Consider the following 17,361-nt stretch of genomic DNA (forward strand, 5'->3'; position numbering starts at 1 on the left):
TTAAAATAAAATAAATTTTTATTATTTTTGAGAGTTTAAAATATAAAATTTTCATTACTAATTTAAAATTTTATAAATTATTAAGAGGTTTAAATAAAAAATTTCTCATTCTAAGAAATTAATACCCTGTCAACTTTTAATTTTGTAACTGATATAAAGAAAAAAAAGTGAAAAAAAGAAAAAATAAATAATCGTTGAAAAAACATATTTTATAATAATTACATTTATTAAAATTTTTAAAAATTCTCATTAAACTATTAAATTTTTAAAAAAAAATTATTATTCAAAAATGTAATATAAATTAACGAATTATGATATATGGGAGATATATGTAATTGTGTTTTACGAAGCATCAATTTGGAGAAAAGAGTAACAAAAATAGTTGGCAAGACTTAAATTTGGATTACCGGTCGGGATCCGACAGAGGCAGAAAGGCGGCTTGGTCTCTCCAGTCAAAGACACACCCAAATATGGCCACGTCTACTTTCTCAAATCACAGCCTCAAAAAATATCCTCCTCACCCATTCCGCTCCCCTTATAAAATCCTACCATTTCCAATGCCCCCAAAATTTATTTTTTATTTTCAATAATATAAATAATAGTCGTAAAGTAAAAAAGGGAATCAGTTCGTTTGGCTTCGCCTGCTTTTACCCCTCCTGCCTTAAACCATACATAAACCCCTTTCTATTTCTTCAAAGAGAAATTTTGAATTTTCTTTTTCTTTTAGAGGTAGAGAACAGAGAGATGAGGATTCAGTGCAACGTATGCGAGGCGGCGGAGGCCAAGGTGCTGTGCTGCGCGGATGAGGCGGCGCTGTGTTGGGCGTGCGACGAGAAAATCCATGCTGCCAATAAGTTGGCTAGCAAGCACCAGCGTGTCCCGCTATCTTCGTCTTCTTCACAGATGCCTAAATGTGACATTTGTCAGGTATTCCCCCAAAAAAAGTTTGAAACTTTTTTCTGGGTTCACTGGTTATGTTTGTTTTAGAAGTTAGAACTTGTAAGTTTAAGGTAAGGTGGAATTTGGGTTTAATTTGAAATTTCGGTTGGAGTTGCTTTAATAGTTTCTGTGAGAGACATGATATTTTAAATTTTGGGGAACCTTTTGTAGTTTATATTTTAGGATCTTAACTTTGATCTGTTTTTTTCCAAAATTTTGTTTTTGTTTTGTTTTTTTTACTAAGGAATGGGGTTCTATTTCGTTTGCTGTATTTTTTCATTTTATTTTCTATTTTTGTTGAATAAAAAATGAGTGAATGATTAAATGTAATGTTTTTGTGTGTGTAAAAGTAAAATAATTTATTTAATTTTTTTTACTAAAGTTTCCGGTGTTACTATTGGTTCATAAGAACCAGCCTTTAATTTTGTTGTAGGAAAGAGTATGAGATGATGACTTACGCAAAACTTGGAGCCTTTTAACGCAACTTAATTACCAATGTAGTTTATTTAAAGTTATTGTCTCCGTAACCAAGATGTAGGAGGGTGGGGATAGGGATGATGTTGTTAGAATTGTTGCTTCTTTTATGGAAACTGATGTAGTATGTGATTTATGAAATTGAAATATTGTTTTAACCATATCTGACTCAGTGAATTGCTTCAAGCATATCATTAATTCAGTTAGATGGTTGGCAGAGAAATAATGGCTGAAGTTAACTCATTTTTTCAAGCTTTCTAAGCATGTGCAATATGTCAATATGTTGGTACAGCGGCAGTTCATTGCTAAAACGTCTTTCACAAGAAAGCTTTTCTAAATTATCCCATGTCAGACGTCTAGAAGCTATCTCTAGCATTTTGCTTGTGCTTTTGATCATATCTAGAGTCCTGTGGAGGCTGGAGTTTCGAACTGCCTGAATTTGTGGCTTAGTTGTCATATTGTAGTAAATTTTTTTTTTTTGAATAAGCGTTCCTTATGACAATCAACCAGTTCTGACATATCAACCTTTCTTGATAGGAAGCATCTGGGTTTTTCTTTTGTTTGCAAGATCGAGCTTTACTCTGTCGAAAGTGCGATGTTGCTATACATACAGCAAATCCTTACGTGTCTAGTCATCAGAGATTTCTTCTTACTGGAGTAAAAGTTGGTCTTGAAACAACTGACCCTGGTGCATCTTCTTCCGATGTCAAATCTCCTTCTAGTGAAAAGACTTCAGAAACTAAAACTAATTCTACATCTAGAAGGGCGGCTCCTATGGCATTCACTGGTGGATATAATGAGGTTCTACCATCAAATCTTGGAGATGTGAACAATGAGCTGACGAAAGTAACATACGCTGGAGGTTCTACAGCTGGAAGCATTCAGTCATGGCAAATGGATGATATATTTGGGTTAACTGACTTTAATCAAAGCTATGGTTACATGGATGATGGGTCATCTAAGGTACGCTTATAGTTGTAGATTTTATACTAAGTTTAATATTGGTCTCATGTAGAGTGGAGGCTACCCACCTTGTTTCTAGTAATATTTGCGTGCGTGCCTTTCCTGAAAGTGTACTAAGGTCCTTTTAGTAAGGTGCTATCTTTCTCGAAGACACATGCTAAATGAGCGAGTGAATTATACCTGCATGCGCACACCTGTTGCCTCTGTTTATGTGTGTGCATGTATAGATGCAGCTTTTGCAGTGATTGTCATGTCTTGAAGTAAAAAAAAAAAAAAAAAGTACAAAGAGGCTTCAGTCCTTCCAAAGGCATATAAACCACGAGGAGGATCTCAAGCTCATGTTGACTGCCCAAGAATTCCACTTTGCGGTATGACTTTATCGTAACCATTTTTGGGAGAGCTAGATGTTGGTTGCTGCTGTATTGAATAGAATTATAGGTTGGATTATTTAGTTCAGCTACCGTGGTCCTTCAAAAAATCAGTTGGAACCCGACACAGATTAATAGCTAAGCTTTAATATATTGGTCATGCAGTCAACTATTCTATTCCACTCTGTGTTTTAATTTTGAAGTCAACTATTTCAAGTTGACCTGTTAGTTTGTCATGTGCGGTTACTGGGTCTTAGTTCTTTATTAGGTCATATTATACTATTTTGTAGCTCAGCTAGTAAATTAAACTAGACAGTGTGGTCTTGTGTCTTCTATTGCTCCATTAGTTCTATAGATCTTTGAAAGGTCTGGTTAATGCAACTAATAGTTCTGTCTGGATTATTTTTGTTGGATTCTTCCAGGCTGATAGTGGCAAGCGTGGAGATTCTGACAGCTCATCAATCTTGAGATCTGCTGATGACGAGGTAGATGATGATGAGCGCTTGGGTCAGGTGCCAGACTCCTCATGGGCTGTACCACAACTGCCTTCACCTCCAACAGCCTCAGGGCTGTATTGGCCAAACGATTCTCGCGATCAATGTGATAGTGTGGTTTTTGTTCCTGACATATGCTGCTCAGTTATGAAAAACCCCTTCAATTCATGGCGTAGTGGCTCCAACCGAAAACGCCGGCGACACATTTAGAATCATCCGCTGAAGTTTAAAATGCACAAGTTTTTCGGATCCACCTTCTCAGGAGTGCTTTTAGCCTATTATATTAAGTAGGTCACCATCTTTCCAAGTACTGGCTTGAGCTACTTGCTTCCAGTTTAGGCTAAGCCACTTTTCCTCTTATGTAGAATCATTTTCATTCTGCAGTTAATATTTTGGTTGATAACGTAAAAACCAGAATAAAAAGGTCACCAGATGAAAAAAGCTTGTTTATGGAAGGAGTTAGTGTCGTTTCTATTAACAGCTTGTATTTCTTCATGATTCACAGTGTACCCTGATCAACATATTTCTTATCTGTCTTCTAGACTTCGAAACAGCTAGTGGTTTGATTTTCCATTATTTTCTGTGATCTTGGCCACAATCAGTTCATATTTGTATCAATGTGATGTTTTCAAGGGAAAAATGTATGCTATTGAAGAAGCTTCCATTTCTGCAAACCTTATGCAAAGATCTGTATGATGTGGATTTGAAAGATGAAGCCAATTTAGTTACAACAGGATTAGAGGACAAGTAGTATCTTGGCAGCCGATCGGACCAAAGCAGAGTCAGACGTCAGAAGAGTCACGAGGCTTGAAACTTGGTTTCTTAGAAAGTGTGTTTTTTTTTTAAAGACAAGAACTGCTTCAGCTCAGGTTGCATGTGAACTCTCTTGCTTTCATTTCAACCCTTTAAAACTCTACTGGAAATATCTATTCAAAATTAATGATCCGAAGCCACTTCATGCACAAGATAAGGGATTGTAGATGTTTAAGATTCAATTTCAGATTTTATGGATGCCACTTAAAATTTATAGCATAAGATTTTACTCAAAATATTAGTTGCAGCTGGCAACAGGTGGGGGGAAATGGTCCCTTGTATTTTGTAGTATACAAGAAACCAAGGATTGTTGTGATTGTGATTTGTGACGGAGAATGTAATGATTGAGAAATTGATTGAGACTACTTTAGCTGGCAATAGAATAAAAATTTGATACTCTTAATTACAGGAACCCTCTTGTAATTGATTATAATTGTAATGCAGCATGATAACAAAAAACATGAAATTATTGATTCTTAAACTATACAATCATCAAGCAAAGCAGATTTGGTTCAATCTACCAAAATAGTTGAAAAATATTTATCTCTCTCTAGGTTGAAACCATCCACGAAAAAACCTTTACAGGGCTGGAAAATCTACTCGTAACTTCGAAACTGTACTGGATATGATGGGGTTCTGTAATTTTTGCTTGTTACCTTGTTTAGCTGTTAGGTACTGTCCAGTTAGGAGGAAGGTGGTCGGATGTCACGGTAGGCATGCTACAGACGTTGATGTCGATGGGATATAAGCGATATTTAATATCTAAGTCGTTGAAAATCTTAACCATCTCTTCGACCAAGAGAGCTCTTCTTGCCCACCTCTCTCCCATGTCTTGGTGGTTCATTTTATGTTGGAGCCATATTGCTATCCTTACTCTATTCAACTCTTCGAGTTCCTTGAATATTACCATTGGAGTTGGACACCAGTGGTCGCTCTTGTGCTCGATGTAACTGCACCAAGAAAATGATCCATTTAATCAGACATGTTTGACAAATATTTCATTAATAATACACTATAAAGTGCCACACATAAACAATAAAGACTCGTAAACAAAGGAGAAGTGAGGTAAACGATTGCATCTTTTTTTACTCACCTCAATATCCTCTGCTTCATCAGACCAATCTTATCTGCAGGAGTTTTTACGTGGATACAGAATTCAACTGCATCACCCATATCCGGGCTACGGTAATAGTTATGTATTGCCTTCGTAGCCAGGACACTGTTCGGGATCATGATCTTCTGGTTGTCATATCTTAGGAAAATCGTAGTTAAGATGTTCATTTCCTCCACAACCATCTGAGAGCCCCAAGAATTTAAAAGAATGATTCAATAAACAAAATTCATGTGATCACTAAGATAAAAAGAGGAAAAAGAAGTTCATACGCCTATTTACGTACCTGAATTCCATCAATTTCACACCTGTCCCCTACATCAAATGGGTGCATAACGAACAAGAATATAATGGCTTCGAATACCGTCTTGCAGGTGTTTCCGAATACGAATGCAACAACAAGCAGTTGAGAGCTAATGAAAACAAGAACTTTGCTGGTGGCAATTTCGAGTATGAGGAGCCAAATAACCACAATGATGATGCCAACTATGATATCCACAATATGATGAAGTCTGTTGACTGCCGTTTTAGTATCATTCAACGTGAAGGCAAGTGCCCTTCGTTCTCTAAAAGCATTGACCTAAGAGATTGAAGCATCATCACACCATTGCATACATACAAACGGTAAATCTTAAATTTATGAATGCAACTTCTATTTTAGTGATTCTGTTCGATGGAAGGAAAAGGGGGAACAAGGCCTTGTTTTAGACGGTAAAAGCATATACTAACAATGTGCACATGCAAACGACGGATAATATTTATGCAGAAGAGAAATGTTAGAAGTAAATTATATGCCAAAGCATGTTGCATGTATTCTTACCACCCAATTCTTGAGGGATTTCTTGCTAATTCTCCTGCTTTCAAGTGCATCTTCAAAGAGACTCATAGTCTTCAAAGCCTCATCTTCTTGAAGAAAACGTCCGATGTCCTCCAAGTAGATAAACCTGAGAAGACGATTATTAGCAACAAGATAAGGATAAAAAAACCTCTTAGGAATGATAGACCTACTTGGATCCCGGCTTAGCAACATTCTGGAAGATTTTTCTTGCTGCAACTTTCGCCTCACGTTCATTACTAATGTTTGTTCCAGCTTCATCGTCATGAGTCGAATCTTGTATTTGCTCATCTAAAGTGGAAAGAGCTCCATGGCGGACTATATTCATCAACCTTTTCATGTTCCAAGCAGAGACATTTTTATGATTCAATTTGTGCAAACGGTCAATTGTTATCCCCATATCATCCTTCTCTCCCTTCTCGGAAGAAAGCACACGCGAAAGCCTTGGACTTTTTCCTCGAGGACTTTTAAGGATCCGTCCACTCCCTATCGTTCTCGCAGAAAGGGGTGACGAAGTGGTGGACGGCTTGAGCCCTGGAGGAACCTTAGCACCAGCATTTTGTAGGTTCATAACTTCCTTCGCAAGCCTCTCCTCCTCCTCCTCTGCTCTTTGAATTTCGATAAACGGCGGACCAGAAAGAGACTCGATTACATATTGATTGAACAATGACTCCTGGATTCTATCAAAATAAGTACTAACATGAAAAGAAGATGCCAAAACCTTCACCAAAAGGGTCTTCACTAACCACAACATTACGCCAACCACAAGACAAACCAAAACTCTAGTCACATATTTAAGAAATTTACTCTTAGTTTCCCTCTGAACTTTCTTATCAAGCAAGTAATGCCAAGCAATCAAAACCAGTCCCAGCCATAAACAATTCTGAACAGCTTTCCTCACTCCATATACAAAATACAATACTCTTTTTCTCAAAAGAAAATTCCTCTCAATGAAAAACACAACTATCCTTATAATCCACCCTGAAACTAATCTACCACATATTAAAACTAAAACCAAAACTTCCCATTTCCATAACATAAGATCCCATAAACGTTTCTCTCTTAAATAATGAATTGTAAGACTACAAATTAAACAAGCAATAATCACAATCAAACTTAACCATTCAAGCAAAACCCAAATACTTAACTTATCTTTCTTATACTCATCAGGCAAATCCTCTTCAAGCCATGGATCATCCTCTTCTTCTTCCATGGTTTTCCCTAGAAACCCAGATCTCCTTCCTGACTTCCCAGTGCCAGCTCTAGCTGACCTTGGCTCACCTTTTTCAGGTGTAGGAGGGTCTATCAACCTGGACTTTGTCTTGGTGACTAACAAGTTTGACTTTCTCTTAAAAGAACCACCTTCACTTCTTGTAAATGATGAATTTGAACTGCACTTTACAACCCCATCACTCTCTTCTTTCAATTGTGACCCTTTACTTTGTCTTCTTCTTAAAGGGTTGTTTTCAAAGGACACTCTTGGAAAGGTAGTTGCTGAAGGGGAAGGTGATTCAGCAACTGTAGGCAATGAACCGCCGTGATCGGGTGGTTGTTGTTGAAGTTCATCCATTTCCAAATCCATATCCAAGGAAATCTCACCTGAAGCTTTTTGCTTATGCAAGAACTGACCAATCAACTTCGATGGTGGATCTTCCATGGCACCTTGTTTGCTTTGCATGAAATCAAAACCTTCACTTCTATTACTACTACTACCACTGCTACTGCTGTTCATGTCAACAATCTCTTTCTTCCAGTCGCTGCTGATTTTCCCACTGTCTTGCAAAAAATCATAGCTTGATTCTCTCCAAAACTTACCTCCACCACCACTGACGATATCCGAAGCAGCAGCAATACTGCCTTTGTTGCTTCCATCATCAACCTTCACGATGGTTTCTTTCCGGTCAGCCGTTTCAACGGTCATGGCCGTTTTACCTTCCTAATCTTAATCCAATATAGCCAGAAACAGAATCATTTAAGAAAGAAAAAAAAGAAAACTGGTTTTAAAAGTATAAGAACAATGAAATAGTCTGAACTAAAGAAAAAACGCAAACTTTTTCCTTCAGGTGGTGCAAAGACGAGGAGAATGTGGAGTTTGGTTCCTCGGAAAATGAAAGAAAATCAAACTTTTTTTTCCTCTTTTTCCTCTCCTGACGCGTGAAAGAGCGGAAAAGATAATTGATTGAATTGGATCTTTGATCAGAGAGAAAAAGGAAGAAAGAGAGTTAATTGGAAGAAGAAGAAGTAAGAGAACAAGTGGCAAAGAGAATATTAAAACAACGGTTTTTAGTGTTGCATGGTCTACTTTCTTACTTCTAAACTATAGATCTCATTTGACCTTAATATTTCCCCTATATTACACTATTGACATTGATTTTTTAATGATTATTATTTAAAATCAATCCCAAAAAAAAAGTTAAAAAAAGTATAAGGTAGAACTTTCTAAAGTTAGTGGATACTAGATTGTAGGACTGCATGATTCTTAACTCTTTTTTCCTTTTTTTTGGGAATTATGGATTTTTTTTAGGAGTTGCTTTTTTTTTCATCCACCACTTTTGGTTAAACAAATTTAATGTACTTGTTATAGTTTTTAATAATTTAAATATCTTTACCTTTTTATGATTCTTTATAATTACTCTTTTAATAATGTCGTACTTAGGATTTAAGCATGAATTTTTTTCTTTATATATTTGACAAATTAAGAATTATTGAATGTAACAATAGCGTGGTTTTTTTTAATAATATAAAAATAAAACTTATTTATTCCAATAATATGTGTTTTAAATTATTTAATGATATTTTATAGACCCTTTCTACCATATTATCTATGGTCTCTTTTTAAGTATTTAATGATATTTTAAAAACTTTTTCATGTCATTAACAAATAATTTTGATTTTCTTTTATCCTGTACGTTGAACTTTAAACCTCAAACTCAAACTCTAAACCTTGAACCCTGAACAACTTGAATTTAAAGTTCAAGGTTTGGGATTCGGGATTTAGAATAAAAAATTATCAAATTTATGTGTAAATGACATAAAAAAATTACTACAATATTATTAAATAATTAAAAAATAATCATGGATGATGTAGTAAAAAAGTCTATAAAATTATTTTGTTAATGCGATCAATTTTGTAACATCAAATTATCGTTTGAAAGGAATATTTGATTTGTTTTTCCCCACCAAATTGCCACATGAAATGGTGATTAAAGATGTCAGAGATCAATACGATAGAATAGAAAATCTTTATCATCTCAGATCTCGTTATTTCATGTGATAATTTGACCGAAAAATCGATACAATTTAGTAAATAAATTTACCAAACCATTTAGTTACAGTCGTAGATGGTTTGGTAAATAATCTAGAATCATATTAATTTTGTAATTAATAATTTCATCATATTTTAATAGAAAAGCCCAATACCGTACTGCCCATGGATTCATTGATTTCTTCACATGAATCAAAAGAAAATATAATTCACACACAAACAACTTTTTGTCATTTATTCATAATATTTTCTTTGTGTTTATATATGTCAAAAAATACAATAATCATGCGAGAAAAAAATTATTTTAAAACTTATAATTATGAAAAACAACCAAGATTTAAAAGTTTTACATCATGGACAAGTATTCATTATTTTGGCTTAGAAAAGAAGAAAAACAAATTAAAGCATATTGTATTCTTATTTCCTACTTTTGGTGAAAATACATTCATTAAATAGATTGAATAATATATGCTATAGGTTAATTATTAATCATGTCAAATTTCTTTTGTTAAAATTGATTATTTAGTTCTCAACTTTTATATAAAATTATGGTTAAATTGAAAGATTTAAAATTTGGGTGATAAAAAGAAAAGTTAAAGCATATCCAAGTAACTTACAATCTAGTTTACCTTTTCTTTTTTTTTATTTAACTAATGATTGGTTTATCAAAATAAAAAAAAAATTGTAGAAATTGTTTTGGTCCACCATCCCATTGAATAAAAAACTCATAAAAAGGGCAATTAAGGGACCAGCGGGTGACACAATTTAACTGCTTCACTCACACCCAATCCCTTATCCCCGCGCTTTTTATAATGACGAAATTAGAAAGACCGACGTGGCAATATGTTATTGGCTGTGATATTACTAACCGGGTGCGGCGGGTCGGGGGAAAGTGTAAAATTGAAAAGAAAAAAAAGAATGATGACTGAAGAAGAGGATGAAGACAAACGGCACGCACGAAAGGAATTATGGGCCGAGGGAATAAATGTATTCTCCATTTTACTTTTTATGAAATAAATATTGGTTTAAAAAAAAGGAATTTAAGTACTAAAAGACTCCTAAATGGTAAAGTTGTTTTAAATTTAAAAAAATTAATAATCATATATTTCGATATTTAAATTTTTGTTTCAATTTAAGTTTTAAGTTTGCTTTTAATATTTAATTTGATACCTAATCAAATGACATCATTTGATATAATGAATGTTTGACAGATGTGTTCTAGTAAAATTAACATAGGTACTTAATCGACCTAAAAAAGTAATTTACTTACCAATTCAAGTGCTTAATTGAGACAACAAAAAATAAAGCTCAATTATCAAATTGAAAAAAAAAAGAAACTCAATATTAAAGTCAAGTTTAAGTATTAAATTGGTAAAAAATAGTTCATGTGCTAAATTAAATATTAAACTCAAACTCAAGTATCAAATGATATATTAGTCTAACCTAAAAATATCTGCGGATTTGATAGTTGGATATTATTAGAGTTTAATACTTTAATTGTTGAAACTAAAAATTTTACAATTGATAGGCTTTGATATTACAACAAATTCTGTATAAATTATATATGAATTCTGTATAATTATTTTGATAATATAATTTATAATTGTAATTTGTACTAATAACCTAAACAATTAACATCTCCCCAACAATTTTACCATTTGTATCCTCTTTTGGAATAATAAGAATTGAGAGAAAACAAAATTTGTATGAGCAATGTTCATTATTATGACCTTGTTGGCTAAATTAGTGTAATATCAACTGGAAGAGTAAAATTATTAAAAAATTAAATTAAAATCACAAAAATAAAATAAAAAATAATTCAAGCTTTTTAAATATTCGATGAATACCCAATTATTACAACATAATCATTTATTTAAAAATTATTTTTGTACTTTTTTTTTAAAATGCTAAAATGCCTTGAATCATCTCAAATTGATCTGTTTTTTAGTGTCTAAAAATATTTAAAACTTATTAAATTTAAATAAAAAAATCATACCTAAATTCAATTCGAATTGAATAGGCTTAGAAATAAGTTACGTAAATGAAGCTACCTCTTTGATCCCTTTATCCTATTCCTTCCACTTTTTACAAATTCTATATTCATGTGATAGGTATATGCCTTTTTATTTATTTAGTTTAAATTCTTGTTAGTGTATGAGATATTTTCACATTTTTTTATATAAAAAAGAACAACAGTGATATAGAAAAGTTAGTTTAGTGACTTTTTTTTCTCTGTAATTTAAGAAATAAGAAAATTACTGTCGATAAAGCTTTACCCTAATGGATATTATAAGGAAGATCGAGACTTTATTTGCAAATTGTGTCTATTGTTTTTAATAATTGTGAAAATTGCAATCAAAATCGATCCACTAAAAATTCAATAATAATTAAATCAATGTAAAATTCAACAATAAAGGGAATAATTAGAATCTATATGAACAATGAAGAAAAAATTCAACACGTAACAAGAGTTGCATCTAATGTTTCGATTACGTTCGAAGACTGCCACCGCCTTACGCGGCTGCCTGAATTGGCCTATTAGATGTAAACCCACGCCCCCTTCCACGATATCCCTTGCCACGACCACCTTGGGGAGGGGCTTCATAATTGTAGCCTCCATCTTCCATCCTATCAGCCTGTTGTCCATTGTATCCACCACGTCCACGGCCACGGCCACGGGAACCTCGTCCTCTTCCTCGATCGTAGCCACGATTGTGATTCCTGCCTCCATCCTCATACTCAGCATTCCCTCTACTCCTTGGCATTCTTCTACCATCTCGGTCATTATGAGATCCCGCTTTCACCTGATTAGCTGGTAATGGAGGTTGATACCCGGCAGATGACATATTCAGTTCTATTTTTGAAAGGGTTATGATAATGATGGACACATGCCTAGTGGTCTCCAATGGAACAAGTCCTTCTTCCAAAGGCTCCCACATATCAGTTATATCCGTGGATCCAATTGATGTAATCTGATGAAGACCCACAATTCTTTTCTTAATTAACTCTACAATAGCTACAGCCTTGTTAATGGCTTTTCCCATTGCCTTAAACACTATTTGATTAGAGCCCTTTTCCTGAAGCAAAGTCAAAGCATGACTGATATAATTGCGCATACTGCCTTGACTGCTGATCCGAATCTCCTTCTCGTCAATGGGTGTCTCTGCTTTCGGCTTCTCCACTCTCTGGTAACGATCCATTTTTAATGCTTTGTTAATGGAGGATTAATTGGGAGGGTAAGCTACACCAAGACGGAGCCCTCTTCTACACCTTATTTCTCTTTCTTTTACGCCCTAAAGCCTTTGGCACGTTGGGTGTATAATATATATACAGAAGTTAAGGCTTTAGTTTTAGATTTGTGATTGTGAATGGAATTCCGATTCCTGTTAGGAATGGAGTTCTTAGTGTTTTTATATAATTAGGACACACTTTTAGCCATTTAACTCAAATGGTAATGTGGAACAATTTCATTAAATAATGGACTTCTCTTTGCTTCCTAGAGATTTTTTGTGGAATTAAAATTTTTTCTGGGTTGGAATTAATTGTATATTTTTATTTAGTAAAAATGTAATTTTATTATTTTAATAGTTTATATTTTTATAATTTTTAAAAGATTAAATTAAATTTTTATTATTTCTAGAAGGTTAAAGTATAATTTTACCATTACTAATTTAAAATTTTATAAATTATAAATTACTTAAATTAAGATTTTACTTTGATGATACATGAACTTTGTCTATATGCACAAGAAGGCAACAATTATCATTTTCCTCACAATTTTATTTTCATTTTCTCTCATGTCCTCGGGCTTCATGTTTTCTCTTATTTCATATCACATTTAAAACTACAATTTTCTATACAACCATTCGTTTAACCAAAATATTCTTTATCAAAATGCATATTAAACCTTATTTAAGTCTAGATCGTTCTATACTAATTCATATGCCTCATATACATTCTAATCAAAATTAAACATTATAATCTTTTAACTAAGCAACATGTCATACCACATTTTTATATCTATTTTGCATTCACACATCATTATATACTTTCACACATATAAATTCAATCTAAACCAAATTTCAACTATCAACTTCATATCTATATACAAGCATATAAACATATTCAATATCAAAATGACTCAACCTAGGTACATGCATTCCTTAACACAAAATAAGACTAAAACAAATTTTATTGAGTCCAGGATTGATGATTGGATGCTGAGCCAATATTTAAGATTACAAACAAAACCTAACCTACACAAAAAAAAAAACCAACACTGAGTGATAAACTCAGTAGTATTTCTATAATTCAAGATAATAATAAGCTTATATAAATGCATACACCTAATTCAAATTTAGTTCACATACAATTTTATACCAAATTCTTCCTTTGTCTCATTTCTTATATTTGTCATACCATTTCACATCGTATTCCACATCTATACACATATTTATTTTAATTCCTAACATCATTGTAACATATGCTTGATCACTTACATACAAAAATTATAAATATAAACATCCAAATCCACTCCATTTACTTTAGTACTTTTCGAGTTTATTAGCTTAATTATTAGATTGACCCTAAGTGTTCATTTTCAACTTATTTCGTATATGTTCGTGTTTCATTTTTCCCTTCAATTACCATTTGACTAATTTGCATGCTTTTAACTGATTTGTATTCCAATCTGGCAACTTAGTGCATCATCGAATAAATTGAAGAAAATGTACTAGCACGTGTAGTGCATCATTGGATAAATCGAAGCGATTTACTGGCACATACAGTGCATTATCGGATATACCAAAGAGATAACCTATACATTTAATAAGTAACCGATCTACAATTCCATTATAAGTTCATTCCACATTCTATCAATCTCAATTTCATCATCAATTTACTATTTCAATATTATATATAACAAATCTCAACTCAATTTTATACTTTCATTGAATTACACAATTTTCATTTCTATTTAATTTAATCTTGTATCTTAATAATCAAATATATTCGTACCAATTCAATTTCAACTAACAAATCTCACTTACCTCTTTATTACCATGTGAATAATAAAAATGTATATTAATTAAATTGATTTGAATTATAAAAATACAAATCGGAAACTTCGAATTATTCATCAACGCTTTTTAACTTTTATTTTCCCTCTCGAGAAATACGGGCCAAAGTTAGTAATTTGTTGCCAAAATTCCAAAACCCTTGAGGCCGTTCTCTCTTCTCTCTTCTTCTCTTGTGAATTTCGGTGTTAGGGATGGAGAAACAATGTTCTCTTTCCTTCCACCAAGTTAAGCTTTTATTTTACAATTTATTATTTCCTTTCCTTTTAAATTTTTCATTTAATCATCCTACCGGCCACTATATATATTAAGATGGTATAATTGCCATTTTAATCTTTGGTCCACGTTTCTAATTAAAAATCTATAACAATTAGATTTTTAGCATTTCAACAATTTAGTATTTGTATCTTAATTAATCACTATTTCGATAAAATTATTTATCCAAAATTCAATTCCTCTATAATATAATTTCCTAAATATTTAATAAAAATATTTACATTTTCAATTTATGGAAACAAGATATCGAAACCGTAATTTTCGACATCATTGTCTTTCGGGTCATTACAGGCTTAATTGATTTTTTTTAAAATTGTTATTAAGGTCTTTTTGACCCTTTAGCCTTGTTAGTTTCAAAAATTTCTAATTTACATCTAATAAAAGAGTAGGATCAAATTGAATATATGTATAAATGTTAATGGCTGATTTTTTTATCATACCTTATATATAAACACCAAAACAAACATTTAACAGTACAATTTTAAAGGAAGTGTTGTTTTGCTCATTCATCTAACTTATAGAAACTAATTTACTTATTTTTCAATAAAACAACTAAAATATCATTCGTATTAGAGATTTTGTTGCACTTTCACTTATTTTAGCCTTATGTAATATGGACATAGCAAATAATAATATTAAATATCAGCGAAATCCTTAATAAAAAAACCCTCATTTGCTATGTCATATCACACATTTGGCACCTCAAGTATCTTGTTCCACACGCCCTATAGCACCCAATGACCTCGAATACACATAAATTGAATCATTCTCAACCCTAAATAGGCATCCGTACCTCTCATAATTAGCTGAACTAGCCGCTAAAGGAGAGTCGAAACAAACAAGCTGAGTGCATATGTACAAGCCCCATTTACTGTGTGAAAGAAATTTTTTGCATTAACACTCAATCGAATTCTTGAAGAGATAATAGTCCATATTACATGATCAAATTATTAAAATTTAGTACTTATTGAACCTTCAAATCCACTTCCTTCAAATAACTCGATAACAACCCTTTAAATAGAACACAAAGAAAATGATTTCAACCTATTAGCTTCCATAATTTTATTGTGGATATATAAGATTCATGTTAATCTCTTGCACATATAAAATTTTTTTTTCTTAAGAATTATGTATAAAAGAATTTTAAGAACAAAGATTAAATAAAACTAAATATGATTGTCTCTGAAATTGCTTTATAAATGAGAATTTGAATCTCAATCGACTTGAAAGATACTAAAGAAAAATGTATAAAATAACAATAACGGGTTTAAGAACAAAAAAATGAATTTGATGAGCACTTAAATAAGACATATTATATATTTATTTTCAGTACTCTTCAAGTCATTTTAAGGCTGCAAATAAAAGCAAATTCTCCTTCTAAACATTGTATAACTTGCAATACATAATATTAATTCAATAATCATTCATCATTTCTGGACATGTCCAAAGAAAATAGAAAAGACTTGGGAGGTATTTGAAGCAGCTCTTCTTCACTTTCAAGCATCTTCAAAACTTTGGTCATTGTAGGACGATGTATGGGCTTCGTCTGTATGCACCAAAATGCAACGATTATCATTTTCCTCACAATTTTGTAAACGATTATCATTTTTCTCACAATTTTATTTACATTTTCTGTCATGTTTTAAAGCTCTATGTTCTTTCCTAATTCAAATTGATGATAAATCCATGAAAGAAAATAAATTTGACTTGAATTGTTTGCAAAAGCATTCAGATTTTTCCTCCTTCCCACAATTTCCATTAACATCATTCCAAAGCTATAAACATCAGTTTTATACGTGATACCACCAAGATTTTTATAAAACAATTCAGGAGCCATATATCCTAGTGTACCTCATGCTGCTGTGAGAGAAATAATGCTATCATCCACTGAATACAACTTTGCAAGGCCAAAATCTGAAAGTTTTGGATTAAAGTTTCCATCTAATAGAATGTTATGTGGCTTGATGTCAAAATATAAAATCTTCATAGCACCATTATGTAAATATTCAATACTTCAAGCCACTCCAATTGCTATCTCAAACATCTTTTGCCAACTCAAGCTTGTTTTGTCTAAAGAGCCATTTGTCATGAAATCATAGACAAAAGCTTGTTTTCTTCCCTCCACTCAAAATCCAAAAAGTTCCACTACATTCACATAATAGATTTGACTGTAAACCGGGATTTTGACAAATAATGCTAACAAAAGAATCTAAATCTTTGATAGCTTTTAGTACACCCAATGAACATTATCAATGTACTCTCGTGCAAACTCTAGTGTCACTGTCATGGTTGAGGGTTCTCTTGTGCAACTCATGACACTAGTATCTTCATAAATAAAATTTCCATGCCTAAAATGTGCCTCATCTCTCTTTCTTAAAATATTGACACCTTAAAATTTTTTTAAATTATTTTATTATATATAGCATATTTATCTATTTAGTAGAGTATGTGTATTATTATCTATACTATAAATAAAATGACTGATTGAATAGGTATTACGACTCAACTTGACACTCATTTAACTGTGAAATTATTAAAATATTATTATTTTAAAAGTTATTAATATTATAATGATTATATTTTTATCTATTCATACTTTTATGTATACTTCAAATAAAATAACTACATAACATTATTTGGGAATTGAATACAATACCAACAAATTCATATAAAATTATCATTACCATTCCATAAATAATCGTTTGTTATTATATTTTTATAAATATATATTTTTAATATAAAATATTT

The 17,361-nt window shown here is 32.2% G+C and overlaps 3 protein-coding genes across 3 annotated transcripts; 1 reads left to right on the forward strand and 2 right to left on the reverse strand.

The window, feature by feature from the left end:
* Positions 1-389: 389 nt before the first annotated feature.
* LOC107928118 (B-box zinc finger protein 22) lies at positions 390-3,887 on the forward strand. The gene is made up of 3 exons (XM_016859294.2): positions 390-927; positions 1,951-2,376; positions 3,167-3,887. Exons 1-3 carry the CDS (start codon positions 745-747, stop codon positions 3,446-3,448), a joined length of 891 nt encoding a protein of 296 aa, XP_016714783.2. The 5' UTR covers positions 390-744; the 3' UTR covers positions 3,449-3,887.
* Positions 3,888-4,403: 516 nt separating this feature from the next.
* LOC107928117 (mechanosensitive ion channel protein 6) lies at positions 4,404-8,250 on the reverse strand. Its single transcript, XM_016859293.2, has 5 exons — positions 6,171-8,250; positions 5,983-6,106; positions 5,449-5,742; positions 5,145-5,347; positions 4,404-5,001 (listed from the first exon to the last, which is right to left on the reverse strand). The coding sequence occupies exons 1-5, from the start codon at positions 7,916-7,918 to the stop codon at positions 4,713-4,715; spliced, it is 2,658 nt and encodes an 885-aa protein (XP_016714782.2). The 5' UTR covers positions 7,919-8,250; the 3' UTR covers positions 4,404-4,712.
* Positions 8,251-11,625: 3,375 nt separating this feature from the next.
* On the reverse strand, positions 11,626-12,615 carry LOC107928088 (ribonuclease P protein subunit p25-like protein). The gene has a single exon (XM_016859238.2). The coding sequence runs from the start codon at positions 12,460-12,462 to the stop codon at positions 11,776-11,778; it is 687 nt and encodes a 228-aa protein (XP_016714727.1). The 5' UTR covers positions 12,463-12,615; the 3' UTR covers positions 11,626-11,775.
* Positions 12,616-17,361: the final 4,746 nt, after the last annotated feature.

This window comes from Gossypium hirsutum, chromosome D01, assembly GCF_007990345.1.
Source record: "Gossypium hirsutum isolate 1008001.06 chromosome D01, Gossypium_hirsutum_v2.1, whole genome shotgun sequence".
NCBI classification, from domain to species: domain Eukaryota; kingdom Viridiplantae; phylum Streptophyta; class Magnoliopsida; order Malvales; family Malvaceae; genus Gossypium; species Gossypium hirsutum.